The 17,340-nt window shown below is 37.6% G+C and overlaps 1 protein-coding gene across 1 annotated transcript in view; it reads right to left on the bottom strand.

Moving 5' to 3' along the window:
- Window positions 1-17,340, bottom strand: part of LOC124360039 — a 104,750-nt gene that overhangs the window by 48,064 nt on the left and 39,346 nt on the right. Inside the window, exon 3 of the mRNA XM_046813292.1 lies at window positions 5,322-5,355. Coding sequence (XP_046669248.1) covers window positions 5,322-5,355 — 34 coding nt within the window. The remainder of the gene's footprint in view (window positions 1-5,321; window positions 5,356-17,340) is intronic.

The raw sequence follows: 17,340 nt of genomic DNA, 5'->3' as shown, positions 1-17,340 counted from the left end.
AACACACTTTACGAGTTAAACTAAAAAGCGTTTGGCTGCGTTGTTTTTTTTTTTTTTTTTTTTTTTTTTTTTTTTTCCTCCCATAATTATACGACCAAAAGTAAGAAAGTTTAAGTGTTTAAAGTTTAAAACTGTTCTTGTGATTTAAATCAAGGTCGTTGTTCTATAGACGGTTGTCAGATCGATTTGATTGTATAAATTTGCAGACGTTGCTGGCAGACACCGCAAAGATCTAGACAAGCCGATGATTGAGTACTAATGATTTGTAAAGTATTTAATACCGCATTATGTGATTTCGTTAATTTTATATTACGAATAATTTTATACTTTTAATAAATACAATACTTGTAAACGGTGCGGTTCGAAATACAAGTAGAGGGTGTACATTTCTACTATTGTGATTTGTATAATTTTAAAGAAAACACATGTAAAATTATTACATTTTAGTTTATAAACAGTGTTTAATACAAAATAAAAATCATTCCGTCTATTTGGTTATGCGTTTTAAATATGTGATTACTGATGTAAAGTATTTAATACCTTATGCAACTCCGTTAATTTTATATCACGAATAACTGTATATAATAATGTTATTGTTTGAGTGTAAAATCTAAATACATAGTGAATAGATGGAAAAGAGCAAGTTCTTTGGTAACTTTAGGGAAGGGACAGTAGTGTAGTCAAACTTCATGGAACGTTAGTTTGTTTACTAGCTAAGAGTTACGACACAACAGTAAATAACAAATCTATTGTCATTTACAAACATCGGTTGTCATTACTTTATTAAGGTTAGTCAATACCTCACATTCGTATTTTCAGTGTTCCATTAAAGAAAGAGAGGAGCCTGGTGCCCATGCATGCACACGGCTGATGGCGTAAACCGAGTAGTACGATTATGAATTCTCCACTACTTCACTCACAACACTAATCTCATATCTCATAACGATGTTCACATGAACATCCGGGAACCACACCACCAATGCATGCACACGGCTGATGGCGTAAACCGAGTAGTACGATTATGAATTCTCCACTACTTCACTCACAACACTAATCTCATATCTCATAACGATGTTCACATGAACATCCGGGAACCACACCACCAATGCATGCACACGGCTGATGGCGTAAACCGAGTAGTACGATTATGAATTCTCCACTACTTCACTCACAACACTAACCTCATATCTCATAACGATGTTCACATGAACATCCGGGAACCACACCACCAATGCATGCACACGGCTGATGGCGTAAACCGAGTAGTACGATTATGAATTCTCCACTACTTCACGCACAACACTAATCTCATATCTCATAACGATGTTCACATGAACATCCGGGAACCACACCACCAATGCATGCACACGGCTGATGGCGTAAACCGAGTAGTACGATTATGAATTCTCCACTACTTCACTCACAACACTAAACATCATATCTCATAACGATGTTCACATGAACATCCGGGAACCACACCACCAATGCATGCACACGGCTGATGGCGTAAACCGAGTAGTACGATTATGAATTCTCCACTACTTCACTCACAACACTAACCTCATATCTCATAACGATGTTCACATGAACATCCGGGAACCACACCACCAATGCATGCACACGGCTGATGGCGTAAACCGAGTAGTAAGATTATGAATTCTCCACTACTTCACTCACAACACTAACCTCATATCTCATAACGATGTTCACATGAACATCCGGGAACCACACCACCAATGCATGCACACGGCTGATGGCGTAAACCGAGTAGTAAGATTATGAATTCTCCACTACTTCACTCACAACACTAATCTCATATCTCATAACGATGTTCACATGAACATCCGGGAACCACACCACCAATGCATGCACACGGCTGATGGCGTAAACCGAGTAGTACGATTATGAATTCTCCACTACTTCACTCACAACACTAACCTCATATCTCATAACGATGTTCACATGAACATCCGGGAACCACACCACCAATGCATGCACACGGCTGATGGCGTAAACCGAGTAGTACGATTATGAATTCTCCACTACTTCACGCACAACACTAATCTCATATCTCATAACGATGTTCACATGAACATCCGGGAACCACACCACCAATGCATGCACACGGCTGATGGCGTAAACCGAGTAGTACGATTATGAATTCTCCACTACTTCACGCACAACACTAATCTCATATCTCATAACGATGTTCACATGAACATCCGGGAACCACGCCACCAATGCATGCACACGGCTGATGGCGTAAACCGAGTAGTACGATTATGAATTCTCCACTACTTCACTCACAACACTAATCTCATATCTCATAACGATGTTCACATGAACATCCGGGAACCACACCACCAATGCATGCACACGGCTGATGGCGTAAACCGAGTAGTAAGATTATGAATTCTCCACTACTTCACTCACAACACTAACCTCATATCTCATAACGATGTTCACATGAACATCCGGGAACCACACCACCAATGCATGCACACGGCTGATGGCGTAAACCGAGTAGTACGATTATGAATTATCCACCACTACTTCACTCACAACACTAACCTCATATCTCATAACGATGTTCACATGAACATCCGGGAACCACACCACCAATGCATGCACACGGCTGATGGCGTAAACCGAGTAGTAAGATTATGAATTCTCCACTACTTCACTCACAACACTAACCTCATATCTCATAACGATGTTCACATGAACATCCGGGAACCACACCACCAATGCATGCACACGGCTGATGGCGTAAACCGAGTAGTACGATTATGAATTCTCCACTACTTCACTCACAACACTAACCTCATATCTCATAACGATGTTCACATGAACATCCGGGAACCACACCACCAATGCATGCACACGGCTGATGGCGTAAACCGAGTAGTACGATTATGAATTCTCCACTACTTCACTCACAACACTAATCTCATATCTCATAACGATGTTCACATGAACATCCGGGAACCACACCACCAAGTTAAGCAAGCTGCTGCGGCCTGCGCACCTCATTGTTCGTTGTCGATTTAGGAACAATGCGGGGGAAGTGTCCCATATCGGCCAGCACTTCCGGGACGTAGGAGAGCAGGCACGTGCACATATTAGCGATATGGCACCGGCCGTCACGTCCCCTGAGGGTTGGCTATATTCATAGGTCATCCAACGACACACATGAAGTTACGCTTTTCCTCATTGGGCAATTCTCTATTACACATAAAGGCCTCATAACAATGCATGTAGTGCTGGTCTACACACGCTTATGACTTAAGATTTTAAATATTCCTTACTTAGTTTGTTTCTTGTCTCACTCCAAACACCATCAATCGAACACACAAATATAAAATTCCAAGCCATGGCATGGCTGATGCGTGTTACATTTTATCGTGTTTTTTAGTGGTTATTCCTTTATATGTTTTGTAATGTGTGCATATATCAACATGAAACAAAAATAGTTTTTGGCGTATATTAATCACCTTACATCCAAGCTACAACACATACGTTTTTTTGTTGTTGTTATTTCACACTAGTATCAATTTTGTGAAACGAGTTTAATTTAAGAAATGTATCGCATTCGTGGAAAGTTACAAAATAACAGGATTTTAAAGGCGAAAATAAATAACGACTTCTCAAATTAGTTAAATCTTAATGTGATTTGACATCGGTGTATAGAAGTTGCCAAGCCCAAATTGACAAATTAAAAAAATATAATGGATATGATTCAGTAATCTAATATGAATGGTATAACAGAATAATCACAGAAGAAGCACATACTACAGCAAGCGATGACACTATTGACTAAAATATCTCGTTCCATAAAACTATTTTCAATCAAAGAGTTATAAAAGCGAAATCTAGATTCCCCGCATTCATAAAACAATGTGTTAATGTTATCAATATTGCGTGAACGAGCACTGTTAATGAAACAGTCTGCAGCAATCACGGCGAGACATTGAGTAATAATAACACACTGCGATAAAGAGAGCAGTCATGGTAATATTCTCACACGTTGTGTGGGAACTTTGGCACCGTTGTATTGTGTTTGTACAGTACGTTACATCAGATTACCACTCGTGTCCAACTGGGACAAGAATGCATAACCACAGTCAGTAAGACACGAGCACCCAAGCTCTGGCGGCCGAAAGGACCTATTGGGATTTCAGCCACCTAAGACTTCTTTGACTTGTTACAAGATAGTGTTGTCTACCAGAGTGATCAGGGAATTACCACTCCCAGGGCAGTGTGACGTCATATTTCCTCCCCTAAGTAACCAATGTAGTTAAATTATAAAGGGGTACAATAATATCTTAAGGGTAATATTATAGGCGCGTTACCAACATCTATCTCAAATTGTTAGTATAATCCTGGAGGGGGAGAGGTGAAAGAAAACCAATTTGCGTAATATAAAACACAATCTAGTTTTTCATGAAATCAATAAAGGATTTTAAGGGTCTTATACAAAATGGTAAATCTTTTCAAATGTACGCTAATATATTGGCTTGGCACATGTACACACGATAATGTGATATGTAAGTAGGTGGTATATCGGTGTAAAACAACGAGCTAAAAGGTTGAAAATGGACAAATTCCTCTGGAAATTATATTGGATCTTTTACAGTGAAAATGAACTCACTATTTGGGTGTGACAAAATTTATCGTATAATATTTTCACCCTTTTACTACCGTAGGATTTCGACTCCCACTGAATGTCCCAACCGATTGCTTTCTTAGAGAAAATACATATAAAGATTTCACTGAAAAATAAGTTCTGTTCTTTTAATGCAAATTGCCTCTTGCCTTCAACCCCTCGCCGAATAGTATGTCAATACAAACATCCTTGCCTACTGGTGGAATGTATATTTTACACATTGTGCATTGTACACTACTTGTGTAACATTGATTTAGTAAGTGGCAACATTATCAATGATGCGACGCACAATTACAGCAAAAAGAGAACATTTTAAAATGGGATTTATAAGGTTTCTGGCAAACAACTAGTTGATGCAATAGCAAATGAATCATGATGTAAAAAAATATATCCGTATTACTTAGATAGATATAAAAACTAAACCACAACAAGAAAGTTCCAGCTCGTTTTAACGTCGCCAAAACGGCTTATAAAAATCTCTCTTCACGTAATTTCCCTCGGCTAATCACGTATTACAATGAAAGACTCCCGACATCTAAACATAGCGTAACAATGGGGGGAAATGTGCGATCTCGTCTCGATACGTGAGAGAGGCTGAGATGCATGTAATCCGAGCAAAGCGAAGCGGTAATGAGCAACACAGAACTGTACTTACTGTTGGTGTCTTCTATGTCATCTGCGGCGTCCGCCTGCAACACAAAATACGGCTTTCACCACTCACTCACTCACTGAGGCATTGTTACACTACAATGTGTCAGAGTACTGGCAATGTTAGTGCTAATCGGCCGGTAACAATGTCGGCACATAACTCAGCGGTCCCACCGATCTTGTAAATGACAAGACTCGGACAGTCCCTCGATTTCTACCAGAGACGCGCAAAGATACGTCTTATTATGTATCATTACGCGGTCTCCAGCCACTTTACTGCTTCATTAAAGAGCTTCTTATCATTGTTATCGCCTGTAGTAGGCTTCTGAAGATACTTAAACTTCTGAAGATAGTTGGCACTTACTCTATCTTAAACTTTGAGGAAGGGGGAAGAACGATTTCCAATCCACCTTCGTTGTAATCATAGATAAAGAAATCCGGTGACTCGAAATCAAATATGTTCAAGCAACACAAAACTGTAAGAATGTTAAGAAGAGTAAAGAATTAAAAGAAAATATAGTTCTGTAATATTGTAATAGCTGAGAACAATATTTCAGAACAAGTGCACATTTCGGGACAGTAAATTCACGTTGTCTTAATGGTATAAAATAAATTGGTAGTGTGTGTGTGTAATGGACGACCTAATGGTAGTATATACTAGACGAAATGTACTTGTTGAATTATATGACTTCTGTCCGGAGTATAATAACAGTAATTGTAAATTGCCTAATTACAAGAAAACAATCCACAGACACATTATGGGTGGTAGGTATCCTGTATGGTTTTAAATTAAATGTGTGTTTAGTGAAAATACAATGATCCTTTAATGAGATGAACTGTCCCACCGAAGCACGGGACGGATGACCCCAATGTCTCGAGGGTTTACAAGGATGGCAGTTCTATTAATCAGGCGCAGTAGAGGACAGCGAGTAACTGCGTCTGAGGCCGCACAGAACGCGCTTGTGCCGTATATGGCGATGACTGTGAGTGTGCTATGCCAGTACATTCTCGACACGGCCTGCGGTATCAATAAGCGGTCATTACTGCTGCAGGAGGGTCAACTTATCCTGCAGAGCCACGGACACTACCGCGACACTATACAAACAACGTGGTTACCCTCTTTATTCACAAATGTACACTCCTCTCCCCATGCTCCTCCATCACTTGTTATATCTGCCACATATTGATATGAATAAATGTAAACAAACACACATATGTATGAAACAATGGTTTAGAGAAGCGTTACTAGGGTTAATCAAATATAAAACAAAACTATAACACTTCCCAACGAAAGATGCTTTTTTTAAATGGGGATAGAAATGTAAAATGTAAAATCCCACACTCTCAGTTTAAACAAGGCTAAGAGTAATATACTTGCAGGTGTTATTGAACATTATGAAAACATGGAGGAACGCAATAACACCATTACTTACAGGAGACGAAAATTAACAACTAAGTTACATCACGTCAATGAATAATAAACTCAGCAAAAAATCACGAAGAAAAATGCAAAGTTTAAACTTGTGATTGCTTACTTAGTAATACTTACATAATGATATTTTTAATGTAAGTATAATAATAATAAGAATATAAGTATTTGTAATTAACAGTTAGTTACGTGATAACGACATTCACTCAATTGCCGCGCAGCACTCAACCCAGCACCGTTAAACTTCAGCTTACTCTCGTAATTACTCACATGAGGTTATTTATTTCTACATCATTTTACAGCTGGAAAATATTTTCTACGAGGTTTACTCGAGCATTTTTCGTCTAAACCCACTAATTAAAACGTTACACTGCAATATTTGTTAATGTTTACTGTAAAAATTAATATTTAGATTTTGGTAATTTACACACAAACTACACAAAAACTTATAGGACACTATTTTTAAGAAAACTAATTGCCAACACAATAAATAAAACCTTTGTTAAATTTTGTAAAATAGTTTAGCAGACATTTGCGTTTTATAAAATGCTTGCATAACTGTACGAAGCTCAAGGGAGAAAACAGAAGACTTTTGTACAAATACAATAGTGATCTAACATCTGTGAAAGATTACCTTGTAGGGAATTATTTCTGACATAAAACATTTATATTTAGTCCTTACATGAAGGAACGCAGTAACACTATTACTTACAGGAGACGAAAATTAACAACTAAGTTACATCACATAAATGAATAAACTACAAAAAGACCACGAAGAAAATTTGTTTTTTTTTTCAAATTCCCGTCGGGTCCTTTAATATTGTACCAATAATTAATCTCTGTACATTCATGATACATTCAAGCGGAACACGGTAAAATCACATCGGTATGATCGGTGCAAGAAGCTCGTGTCTTTGCCTGCAGTGACCTCGACGTCTTGTCGCTCGTGCCGGTTTATACTGTAGTCTGTTGGATCGGTGCCGCACAAGAAACCACAAAACTAGGAGAGTTTCGATGATTAGGCTTTGGGAAAGTTGTTTGGATGGTTGGAGCCCGTCATCCAAAACCAATCATCAGAGACGAGGTCCTGACAGAGGAAAGTACGCCATGGTAGTAGTGGTAGTGGTAGTGGCTGTGGCCGGGTCGAACAAAGCCCAGTGAACAAGACAGATCAATTTCCTGCAGACGGGAAGGTCAATGAGAAAGTCAATTGGCATGGTTGGGGTGGACTAACTGGCAACATCCGCTCCACTCCCGCTCCACAAATCCACAATCGGACTTCCAATCGAACGTCATTTATATTACAAAATAGGTTTCTACTCAGCTTGCATGTCTGCTCTAACACAGGTATTAGATAAACTGAAAAATAATCTAGCACTTTTTATAGGCTATCCATTACCATTTATAACAATCGTGGATTGTTAACAATACATACAATTAACAAACAAAAACAATAATTTTAAAGGTTCTGAAAAATGTGTTCACTCGATAAGATTACAAGTACAGAATTACAGCACACAATTTTCAGTACACTCTGTGCAAATATATGTCATTGATAAATATTAATTGAATGTAATTGTCGTAAAATTTATTAGTCAAGTATATTTAAATATATTCATAACACGACTGAGTTATTCAATGTCCCGAAAAATGAAGTAGGTGTACCATTAAAAAGAGTACAGGCTAAAAGTAAGAAACTTGGTTCTGAATATCTTAGGAGTAAGATATTCCCTAAAGTATAGTATACACAGTGTGCTCGACAGCAGGTACTGCGGCAGCAACTGTATCTATATAAACATAATGATACACTATTATTTTTAATAATACTGTACTGACATTACTACTCGTTATATTCTATGAATATTCGAATATATAGTAATAATACCACAAATGTAATATGAATTTTTACCGTGCTGAGTGAAATCTTGATCACGAATCCAATAAATCTTGCAATATGCTCCCACGTTTCCTAGAAGAAAATATGGACTCGAAATCAACACTAAAAATGGCCCAATGTTGTGTTCATATGCATTTGTGTTCATATAGAATAACAAGTGACAGGATTTCCTTGTTGTAGTTTTATAACATGCATTCCTGCAGAAAGTTGAGGAGTTCCGATCTCTCTCCCCCCCCCCCCACTCTACACAATATCAGACTACGCCCCTGCAACGAGGACTCAATTACGGATACAAACCAGATGTGACTATTTAAAACTCGTGACGCAACGTGTAGGAAATTCTATAGCTGAGAACAAACAGTACTAATCTGACACAGTGTTGGTCCTCGAAGTCGTAAGAGTGAAGCGATTGAAATAAAAAACAACTCACAAATGAAATATTAACGCAGGAATTATAGGGGGGGGGGGGAATTAATGCCATTTTGGTTACGAATTGCAATGCATTAGAACACAAAAGTGGTAACTACTATTTATAATACGTACACAAGATGGTACTTATCGTTTCTCAGGCTAAATATTGAATTAAACAACTCACCACAAGAAAGATTGTTGTTTTTACTTCTATACAGTTCAATGCAGTGCGGTACTAGCCTGCTCTATATTGAAGACGCTCGGAGCAACTGGCATTAATTGAAAACTAATTGTAGTCAGTAAACAACTAGTTTCCAATACTATTTTATTTTTGGGACGAGGCTGTTTTCTTATTATTTTTTTTTTTAATTTTTTTGAGCTACCTGACGATGAAATCTTAGGTTTCGAAGGGCCTCACCCCAAAAATAACATAAATATTGGACTATTTATTATTAATGACTAGTCTTCTCTTAATTACCTACATATTAAAATGTGTTTCAAACAAACAAATACTGACGAAAGTGTCTAATTAGTCGAATTAATTTTACCAACGGAGCTGTCATTTTATCATATGTCATTAACACTTTCACATCTACGTCAACAATTTAACATTTCGAAAAAAAACTGATGATGCACAAATGTACATATCAAATCCTGTGAGAAACGACAGATTTTTATCTTTAAGATTTCTAACTGATCGAAAACCACGAACATTTCTAAAGCCAAAATTAAAGAATAAACAATAAGCTTACTGCGTAGTGACTAAACACATACATATTAATTATTACTGTGAACATCCGCAAAGATATACGGGGTAATATCAAAATTATCAAGTCCCCTTTGGAATGCGCAACATGTGAGATATGATACTATCCCCCGCCCTCCGACAAAGTGCCGCCCCCAAATAGGGGCAGTTTCCTTTACGAATCCGACAAATCACTTACGTACTGTGTTTTCCCCCCCAAAGTGGCTTTATTTATTATCTTTCAACGCTAAAAAGAGTACATATTATCACTAATAATCATTGAATAATTAATTTTAAAGGTTTTAATATGGTTTTTAATCTGCTGTTTAGCACTCAAAGTGAATTGTCAAACAACTAATTTAAATACAATTAAATAATACTACTAAAATCATGCGAATTGTCCATTATTCTAATAAGTAAAAATCGATGCTCACGACGACGTCCGATGCTAGGAAATCGACGGAGAAAAATGTCCACATTTCATTTAGTTTTAGCTCATTTCTGGCCGTTTTATACCCTAGAAAATGGTACAGGATATTCCGCGGTGTAGAGAACCTGAAGTATGCTCACCCGTCATTGTCCACGGCTCGAGACAGCTACTGCTGAGGTGCGGCTATTGTTCTGTTGTTGCTGCTGCAGTCTCGACCACAATGAGGGCCACTTGTCAGCAGATTGCTCAGCAGAACTGTAGCGCTACACCACGCGGGAACCCGATATTTGAATCTAACTTCAGAGTGACAACCTGTTATCCAAAACCACGCCAAGCGCGTTTTTAATTGTTTTGAACCTATTTGGAAATACGTTTCTATCTGGATGCAAATACTTGACGTTCTATAATATATTTGAAGAACGTTGTCCGAAGGCTGCTTCACCTACTCACAGTTGGAAGTAGTCTCCAACTCCAAACTGGATGAAGTAAAGGCAAAATATTGTTAAGGATGAATGAGTTTGGAAACTATGAGACGTGACACAACCTCCACTGAGATATATCAGAAGGTTATATTTACCGATCTGTCAGATGTTCAGTTATTTATTGAATTACTCAAGAAGAATAACTGAATTACTGTTTTATTTTTTGTATACGAACTCAAGAAAACACACAGAGAATTTAAAGTCAAAACAAAATTTTTCAACCTAGCACCAAACCTTTCCGCCTTGAAGTCTCAGATCTACTAATCGTATATGCTAATCGTAAGAACGTCCTTGCAAAGATGAAGACCTCCACTGCCACCTTACCAGAGAAGAGAATAACACATATTTCACAAAAACTTACATAGCACATAATAAATGTTTCTTTATCCTGGAAAAAGTTTCTAAATATTGCCGTAAAGCTTGTCCAGATTTTATTTGACAAGGAATGCTGTAGCAAAGTTGCAAAGTAACCTTTAAGAGTTGCATCTTATATCCTGTACACATCGACATATTGAAACGTTAAAACATTAACAAATTCTGTAGCCAACATTCAATACTACAGCTTTAGCTATTTTATTATCCTGAACGTTCTATCCTGAAGTACACGAGGAGCGACATTTAGACGACAATATTAAAGAGCTCGCGTTTCCGCGGCAAAAACTCCTTCCCGTCTCACCTGAAAAGATTTGAAAGGAGGCGACATTAAAAGCAATGCTTTAAAAAGGATTTTAACAGCACAGGAGTAATCTTAGTAATTGGCAACGTGGCGACGATCTCGCCAAGTATTCAGCTGTCAAAAGCCAAGCGTCTGCGCCGAGTATGACGAGCATCCCTTTGTGACAGCGTCTCATTCCTGTGCTGTGACACTAACAGCTGATTGTATTGTAAAACTCATTGTATTGTATTGTACAGTGACATGCATTGTTGTATCCGGCACATGCCGTCGCACTCAGCCAGATAACTCGCGTAACATGGGTAACGCGGTACAGTTAATATCTATTTAAGTTCTCAGTCTCACTAAATCAGTTTCATAAACACGGTAATATTTGTCTGTTTAATTATTTGTCATTGTATGAAAATGGTAGTCACTGATGCAGTATAAAATAAAATATTTTTCTAAGCAGCTCTGAACAAACAAAATGGGTTTCTACTATTAGATGGGATTTTTGTGGAATTATTAGTTTATCCGAATTTAGATATCAGAGGAAATATGTTGATTGTACACTATATTGTTAGTACAATGTTGACTAACTTAACTGTACGAGCTGCAGCCCGCCGCTTTGCACGTTCCCACTTCTCATGCTCGGTAAAACCCACAAACTGATCACGAGTAATAAGTTATTAATGGACACGAGTTGTACAACAAATGGAAATGAAGTATCAAACGTTTATATTCTGTTATTTCATCCTCGACAAACGTTTTCCGCCAGATGATTAATTAATTCTAGGAAATCAAACACAATTCAACTCAACCTTTTTTGCAGTTATTTAGTGCATAACAGAATAAGTCAACGAACGATTTTCAAGGTCAGGCGAATAACAGTAATTGGACCTGTAGAATATAAGTTATCACAAGGAACAAGGAGCGGGGCACATATTACATATGTAAAGATGAGAAGAATACGTTACTATATGGAAGTACCTTACTATACTCAGTTCCACGTTCACCGTGCAGTACGGCGCTGTAGAATATAGTTATCACAAGGAACCAAGGAGCGGGGCACATATTAACATATGTAAAGATAAGAGAAAGGGGAGGAGAATAAAGTACCTTAAATCCTCGTTTACAGTGCAGTACGGCGCTGTAGAATATAAGTTAGAATACTTACTATATGGAAGTACGGAACTCAAGGAGTACGGCGGTGGCACATATTTATCACATATGTAAAGATGAAAGATGGAAGAAAATACGTTACTATATGGAAGTACCTTACTATACTCAGTTCCACGTTCACCGTGCAGTACGGCGCTGTAGAATATAAGTTATCACAAGGAACAAGGAGCGGGGCACATATTACATATGTAAAGATGAGAAGAATACGTTACTATATGGAAGTACCTTACTATACTCAGTTTCCACGTTCACCGTGCAGTACGGCGCTGTAGAATATAAGTTATCACAAGGAACAAGGAGCGGGACACATATTACATATGTAAAAGATGAGAAGAATACGTTACTATATGAATACCTTACTATACTCAGTTCCACGTTCACCGTGCAGTACGGTGCCTGTAGAATATAAGTTATCACAAGGAACAAGGAGCGGGGCACATATTACATATGTAAAGATGAGAAGAATACGTTACTATATGGAAGTACCTTACTATACTCAGTTCCACCGTTCACCGTGCAGTACGGTACGGTGCAGTAGAATATAAGTTATCACAAGGAACAAGGAGCGGGCACATATTACATATGTAAAGATGAGAAGAATACGTTACTATATGGAAGTACCTTACTATACTCAGTTCCACGTTCACCGTGCAGTACGGGCGCTGTAGAATATAAGTTATCACAAGGAACAAGGAGCGGGGCACATATTACATATGTAAAGATGAGAAGAATACGTTACTATATGGAAGTACCTTACTATACTCAGTTCCATTTCCACGTTCACCGTGCAGTACGGCGCTGTAGAATATAAGTTATCACAAGGAACAAGGAGCGGGGCACATATTACATATGTAAAGATGAGAAAGAATACGTTACTATATGGAAGTACCTTACTATACTCAGTTCCACGTTTCACCGTGCAGTACGGGCCCTGTAGAATATAAGTTATCACAAGGAACAAGGAGCGGGGCACATATTACAATATGTAAAGATGAGAAGAATACGGTTACTATATGGAAGTACCTTACTATACTCAGTTCCACGTTCACCGTGCAGTACGGCGCTGTAGAATATAAGTTATCACAATGAACAATGAGCGGGGCACATATTACATATGTAAAGATGAGAAGAATACGTTAACTATGGAAGTACCTTACTATACTCAGTTCCACGTTCACCGTGCAGTACGGCGCTGTAGAATATAAGTTATCACAAGGAACAATGAGCGGGGCACATATTACATATGTAAAGATGAGAAGAATACGTTACTATATGGAAGTACCTTTTGTATAAGCCACGCTATACAAACGGTAGTTCCCGTGGTACTAACCGTTCTCAGAACATCGACTCCTCGGGCCACGCTGCGCACACACATTGGATTTATACACTTTATCTCGGCCATACTACATTGTTGTCCGTCTCTAACTTATTTCTTCAGTTTAGAAAACAAACTGTTCAAGAAGCATATTTCTTGTTCCAGGTCTAGACTACTTACACGTTACAATTTACATTACTTTTCAGTTAAATGTTGACTGTGTTAAATTTAAAGTATTATCATAGTTATTACAAAAAAAAAAAAATCTTAAACTACAAATTTATTTAGATAAATTGATGATGGCTGTTTAGAGGTTATCTGTGCATTATGTACACGTTACATAAATTTTCAGGTATGGTATGTAAAAGTAATGAATTTGAAGTCTTAAAGTAGCTAATAATACAAAAATAATATTTAACAACAAAAGTACTTATTTGAATTAAAAACCACACCTAATTTTGTTGTTTATTTTTTGTATTATTTTATACTATTTCATGTTATATTTATATTACATGTTAATTACTACATCATGATTACCATGCTAGATTTACTATAAGATAGCAACTCCGTAAACAATGCTGAACTGCGACGTAATTGAACTATCTTATCCGTTACTCTCCGAGTTTAAGATCTACACAGTTGAATAATTAATGATTCCACATCATGTTGTAAATTATTTATCTTCCACACGTCTTCTTCAATTTTTCCCACATTCTTGTAGTAATTCTTCCATTGCTCCTTTGTGACAGCCTTAAAACAGTTTTCAATAAGTGGCTATATGTGCTTGACGTTATATGTTTTGTTATTTACGGCAACACGTATTTTAACTTGGCTCCACTAACTCAACAGGATTTAATTAAGAGATTTAGTAGCACGTCCACAAAGGTCGTCACTCCCACTAAACTGATGAGTACTTTGATTTTGACTGAGTTTTCAAGACCGTCTTATGCGCCGCCATTTGTTATTGTTGTGTTTTGGCTGAGGACTTCTTAATAACATCTATATAAGTCGTGCCGTCTCGATAATATAGCAGATTCTTTGCTGTTCTGCCTTTACCATGTTCAGAACCATGACATCTTTCGATGCAAGTTTAAAAATACTCAGAGCGAATCGGCGGATAAACTGGATAATACAAATAAAAAATACATTATTTGTAACTATATTTGCACATGAATTCGGTGGGAAATTAATTTACATACTGTTTCATAATAAATTATAAGTTCCTTTACACATATTTTTATAAGCTTTATATAGTGATAAAACATCATACACAAATAAAACACATAAGCTAAGGAACAAAAGGTAGGGTACAGTAAAATGTATTTAAGCGCCTTCGTGCAGGTCGCGAGAACAGTTGACGCAATCCGCATGACACTAGGCATGACGTTCCCAGTACAGGTAGTAACACGAGTATATCTTATTAAAACTGTACTGCACGGTGAATGGGGAACCGAATATAGAATATAGCCTTAGATTACAGAAGATACGCTCTTCCAGGACTCCAGGACTCCGATACCCCCACTCTGGACTGTTGCAAGTTTATTACACGGTCTAGTCATCCACCCTCCTCCATTAAATATGAAGTTCCAAAATACTGCTATACCAATTTACCATCTCGAACCTATGAGACCATTATCTTCCGGTACAAGCGGCATCACCAGCTGGTCTCATACACATTTAATTTCGGTTCAGTTTATATTTTCAGCCCTGACAATATTACACAGCACACATCAGCACGATCTGCTGGTTGCGCGACATGCCTCGACGTTGCAATAGTCGTGCTCGTGCCGGAAGTCATTTCTACAGTACAGTATTAATTTGAAAATTTTCCAGCTATTAGAGCTTTAACAGAGTAAGTATTCAGAGGGAATGCTAGTTGGCTCCTGGTCGCGCATCTGAGGCTACAGTATAAACAACGGCTTTATAAATAGGAATTCGTCTCAAATCCATATATGTTGCAATATATAAACTTAGATTTTAGTGTCTCAATGCTAACCAATTGCCAAAATTTTACTATCTGTTAATAAGCTACTAATTTATTTATCAACATATTCAATATTTATTTTTCCACGTGATCTATTGAATATAAGGTATAAACTATTTCAGTAACAGATAATCGCATTTTTTTTTTAATTTATTAGAATTGAGACAATAGAATCAAAGTTTTTACAGCGAGACATTTATAGATTTCAGACGCTCATTCTAATATAGCAGCTTTAAATTTCACCCTCATGAGTCTCAGTGCGCGGCCAGCAGATATCTACCTGTTACCGTGTAAAATCGTTACCTGAGACCACTGGGCCATCATTGCTCAGATAGTTCAAGTCTTGGGACAGGAGACGTGAAAAAATCATGACAGAATAGATCAACTTCAGGTTTTCAATATATCATTTGGTAGGTATAAATTATTCTAATGTATAAATCCATGTTTTTTCGGGTGAAAACAAAACACCACTCATGTTTTATAAAGTCTTATAAATAAAACAAAATTAACCAATGTCAATATTTCATAGCTTGTACATCTAAAACATAAATACTACATATTGTAAAATGCACACGACTTGCTCAATCAAAGTCTTGTCTTAAGTTCATAAATTGTTATTCTAGGCAGAAAAATGTTCTTCTTATAAATTACTCTTCATTTTTGTTTTAGAAACTTTGTTATATACAAATTCTAACAACTTGTAATAAACAAGATACGCAACATATTCGCTAACGCTCAGCCAAATCCCAAGCACAATAATCGAACTCATTTGTTCTCATATAGAAATTATGCTTCATGCACAATTTCAAGTCTATAGGTCAGTTCAGACATGCGGACAGACAGAAATGAAGTTTTCTAGCCTCTCGAGTGATAGGCTTCGCTGACGCTCAGCCCATAAACCTATGTTAAAAAGAACAGTAGTCTACGGAATGAGATTAGCAGCCGCCAAGACAGTGCGTGGCATCGAAGTGTGATAAGTGAATGTTGGTAATCACAGAAGTGTGTAATTGTGCGTGCGGTAGCTGAATACATTAGCATACGGAATATCGAAGTGCTGTGTAATTGTGCGTGGTCTGCCGTGCGGTAGCTGAATACATTAGCATGTTAAAAAGAACAGTAGTCTACGGAATGAGATTAGCAGCCGCCAAGACAGTGCGTGGCATCGAAGTGTGATAAGTGAATGTTGGTAATCACAGAAGTGTGTAATTGTGCGTGGTCTGCCGTGCGGTAGCTGAATACATTAGCATGTTAAAACGAACAGTAGTCTACGGAATGAGATTAGCAGCCGCCAAGACAGTGCGTGGCATCGAAGTGTGATAAGTGAATGTTGGTAATCACAGAAGTGTGTAATTGTGCGTGGTCTGCCGTGCGGTAGCTGAATACATTAGCATGTTAAAACGAACAGTAGTCTACGGAATGAGATTAGCAGCCGCCAAGACAGTGCGTGGCATCGAAGTGTGATAAGTGAATGTTGGTAATCACAGAAGTGTGTAATTGTG

This window comes from Homalodisca vitripennis, chromosome 1, assembly GCF_021130785.1.
Source record: "Homalodisca vitripennis isolate AUS2020 chromosome 1, UT_GWSS_2.1, whole genome shotgun sequence".
NCBI lineage: Eukaryota > Metazoa > Arthropoda > Insecta > Hemiptera > Cicadellidae > Homalodisca > Homalodisca vitripennis.
This window is presented reverse-complemented; position numbering and strand designations above follow the sequence as displayed.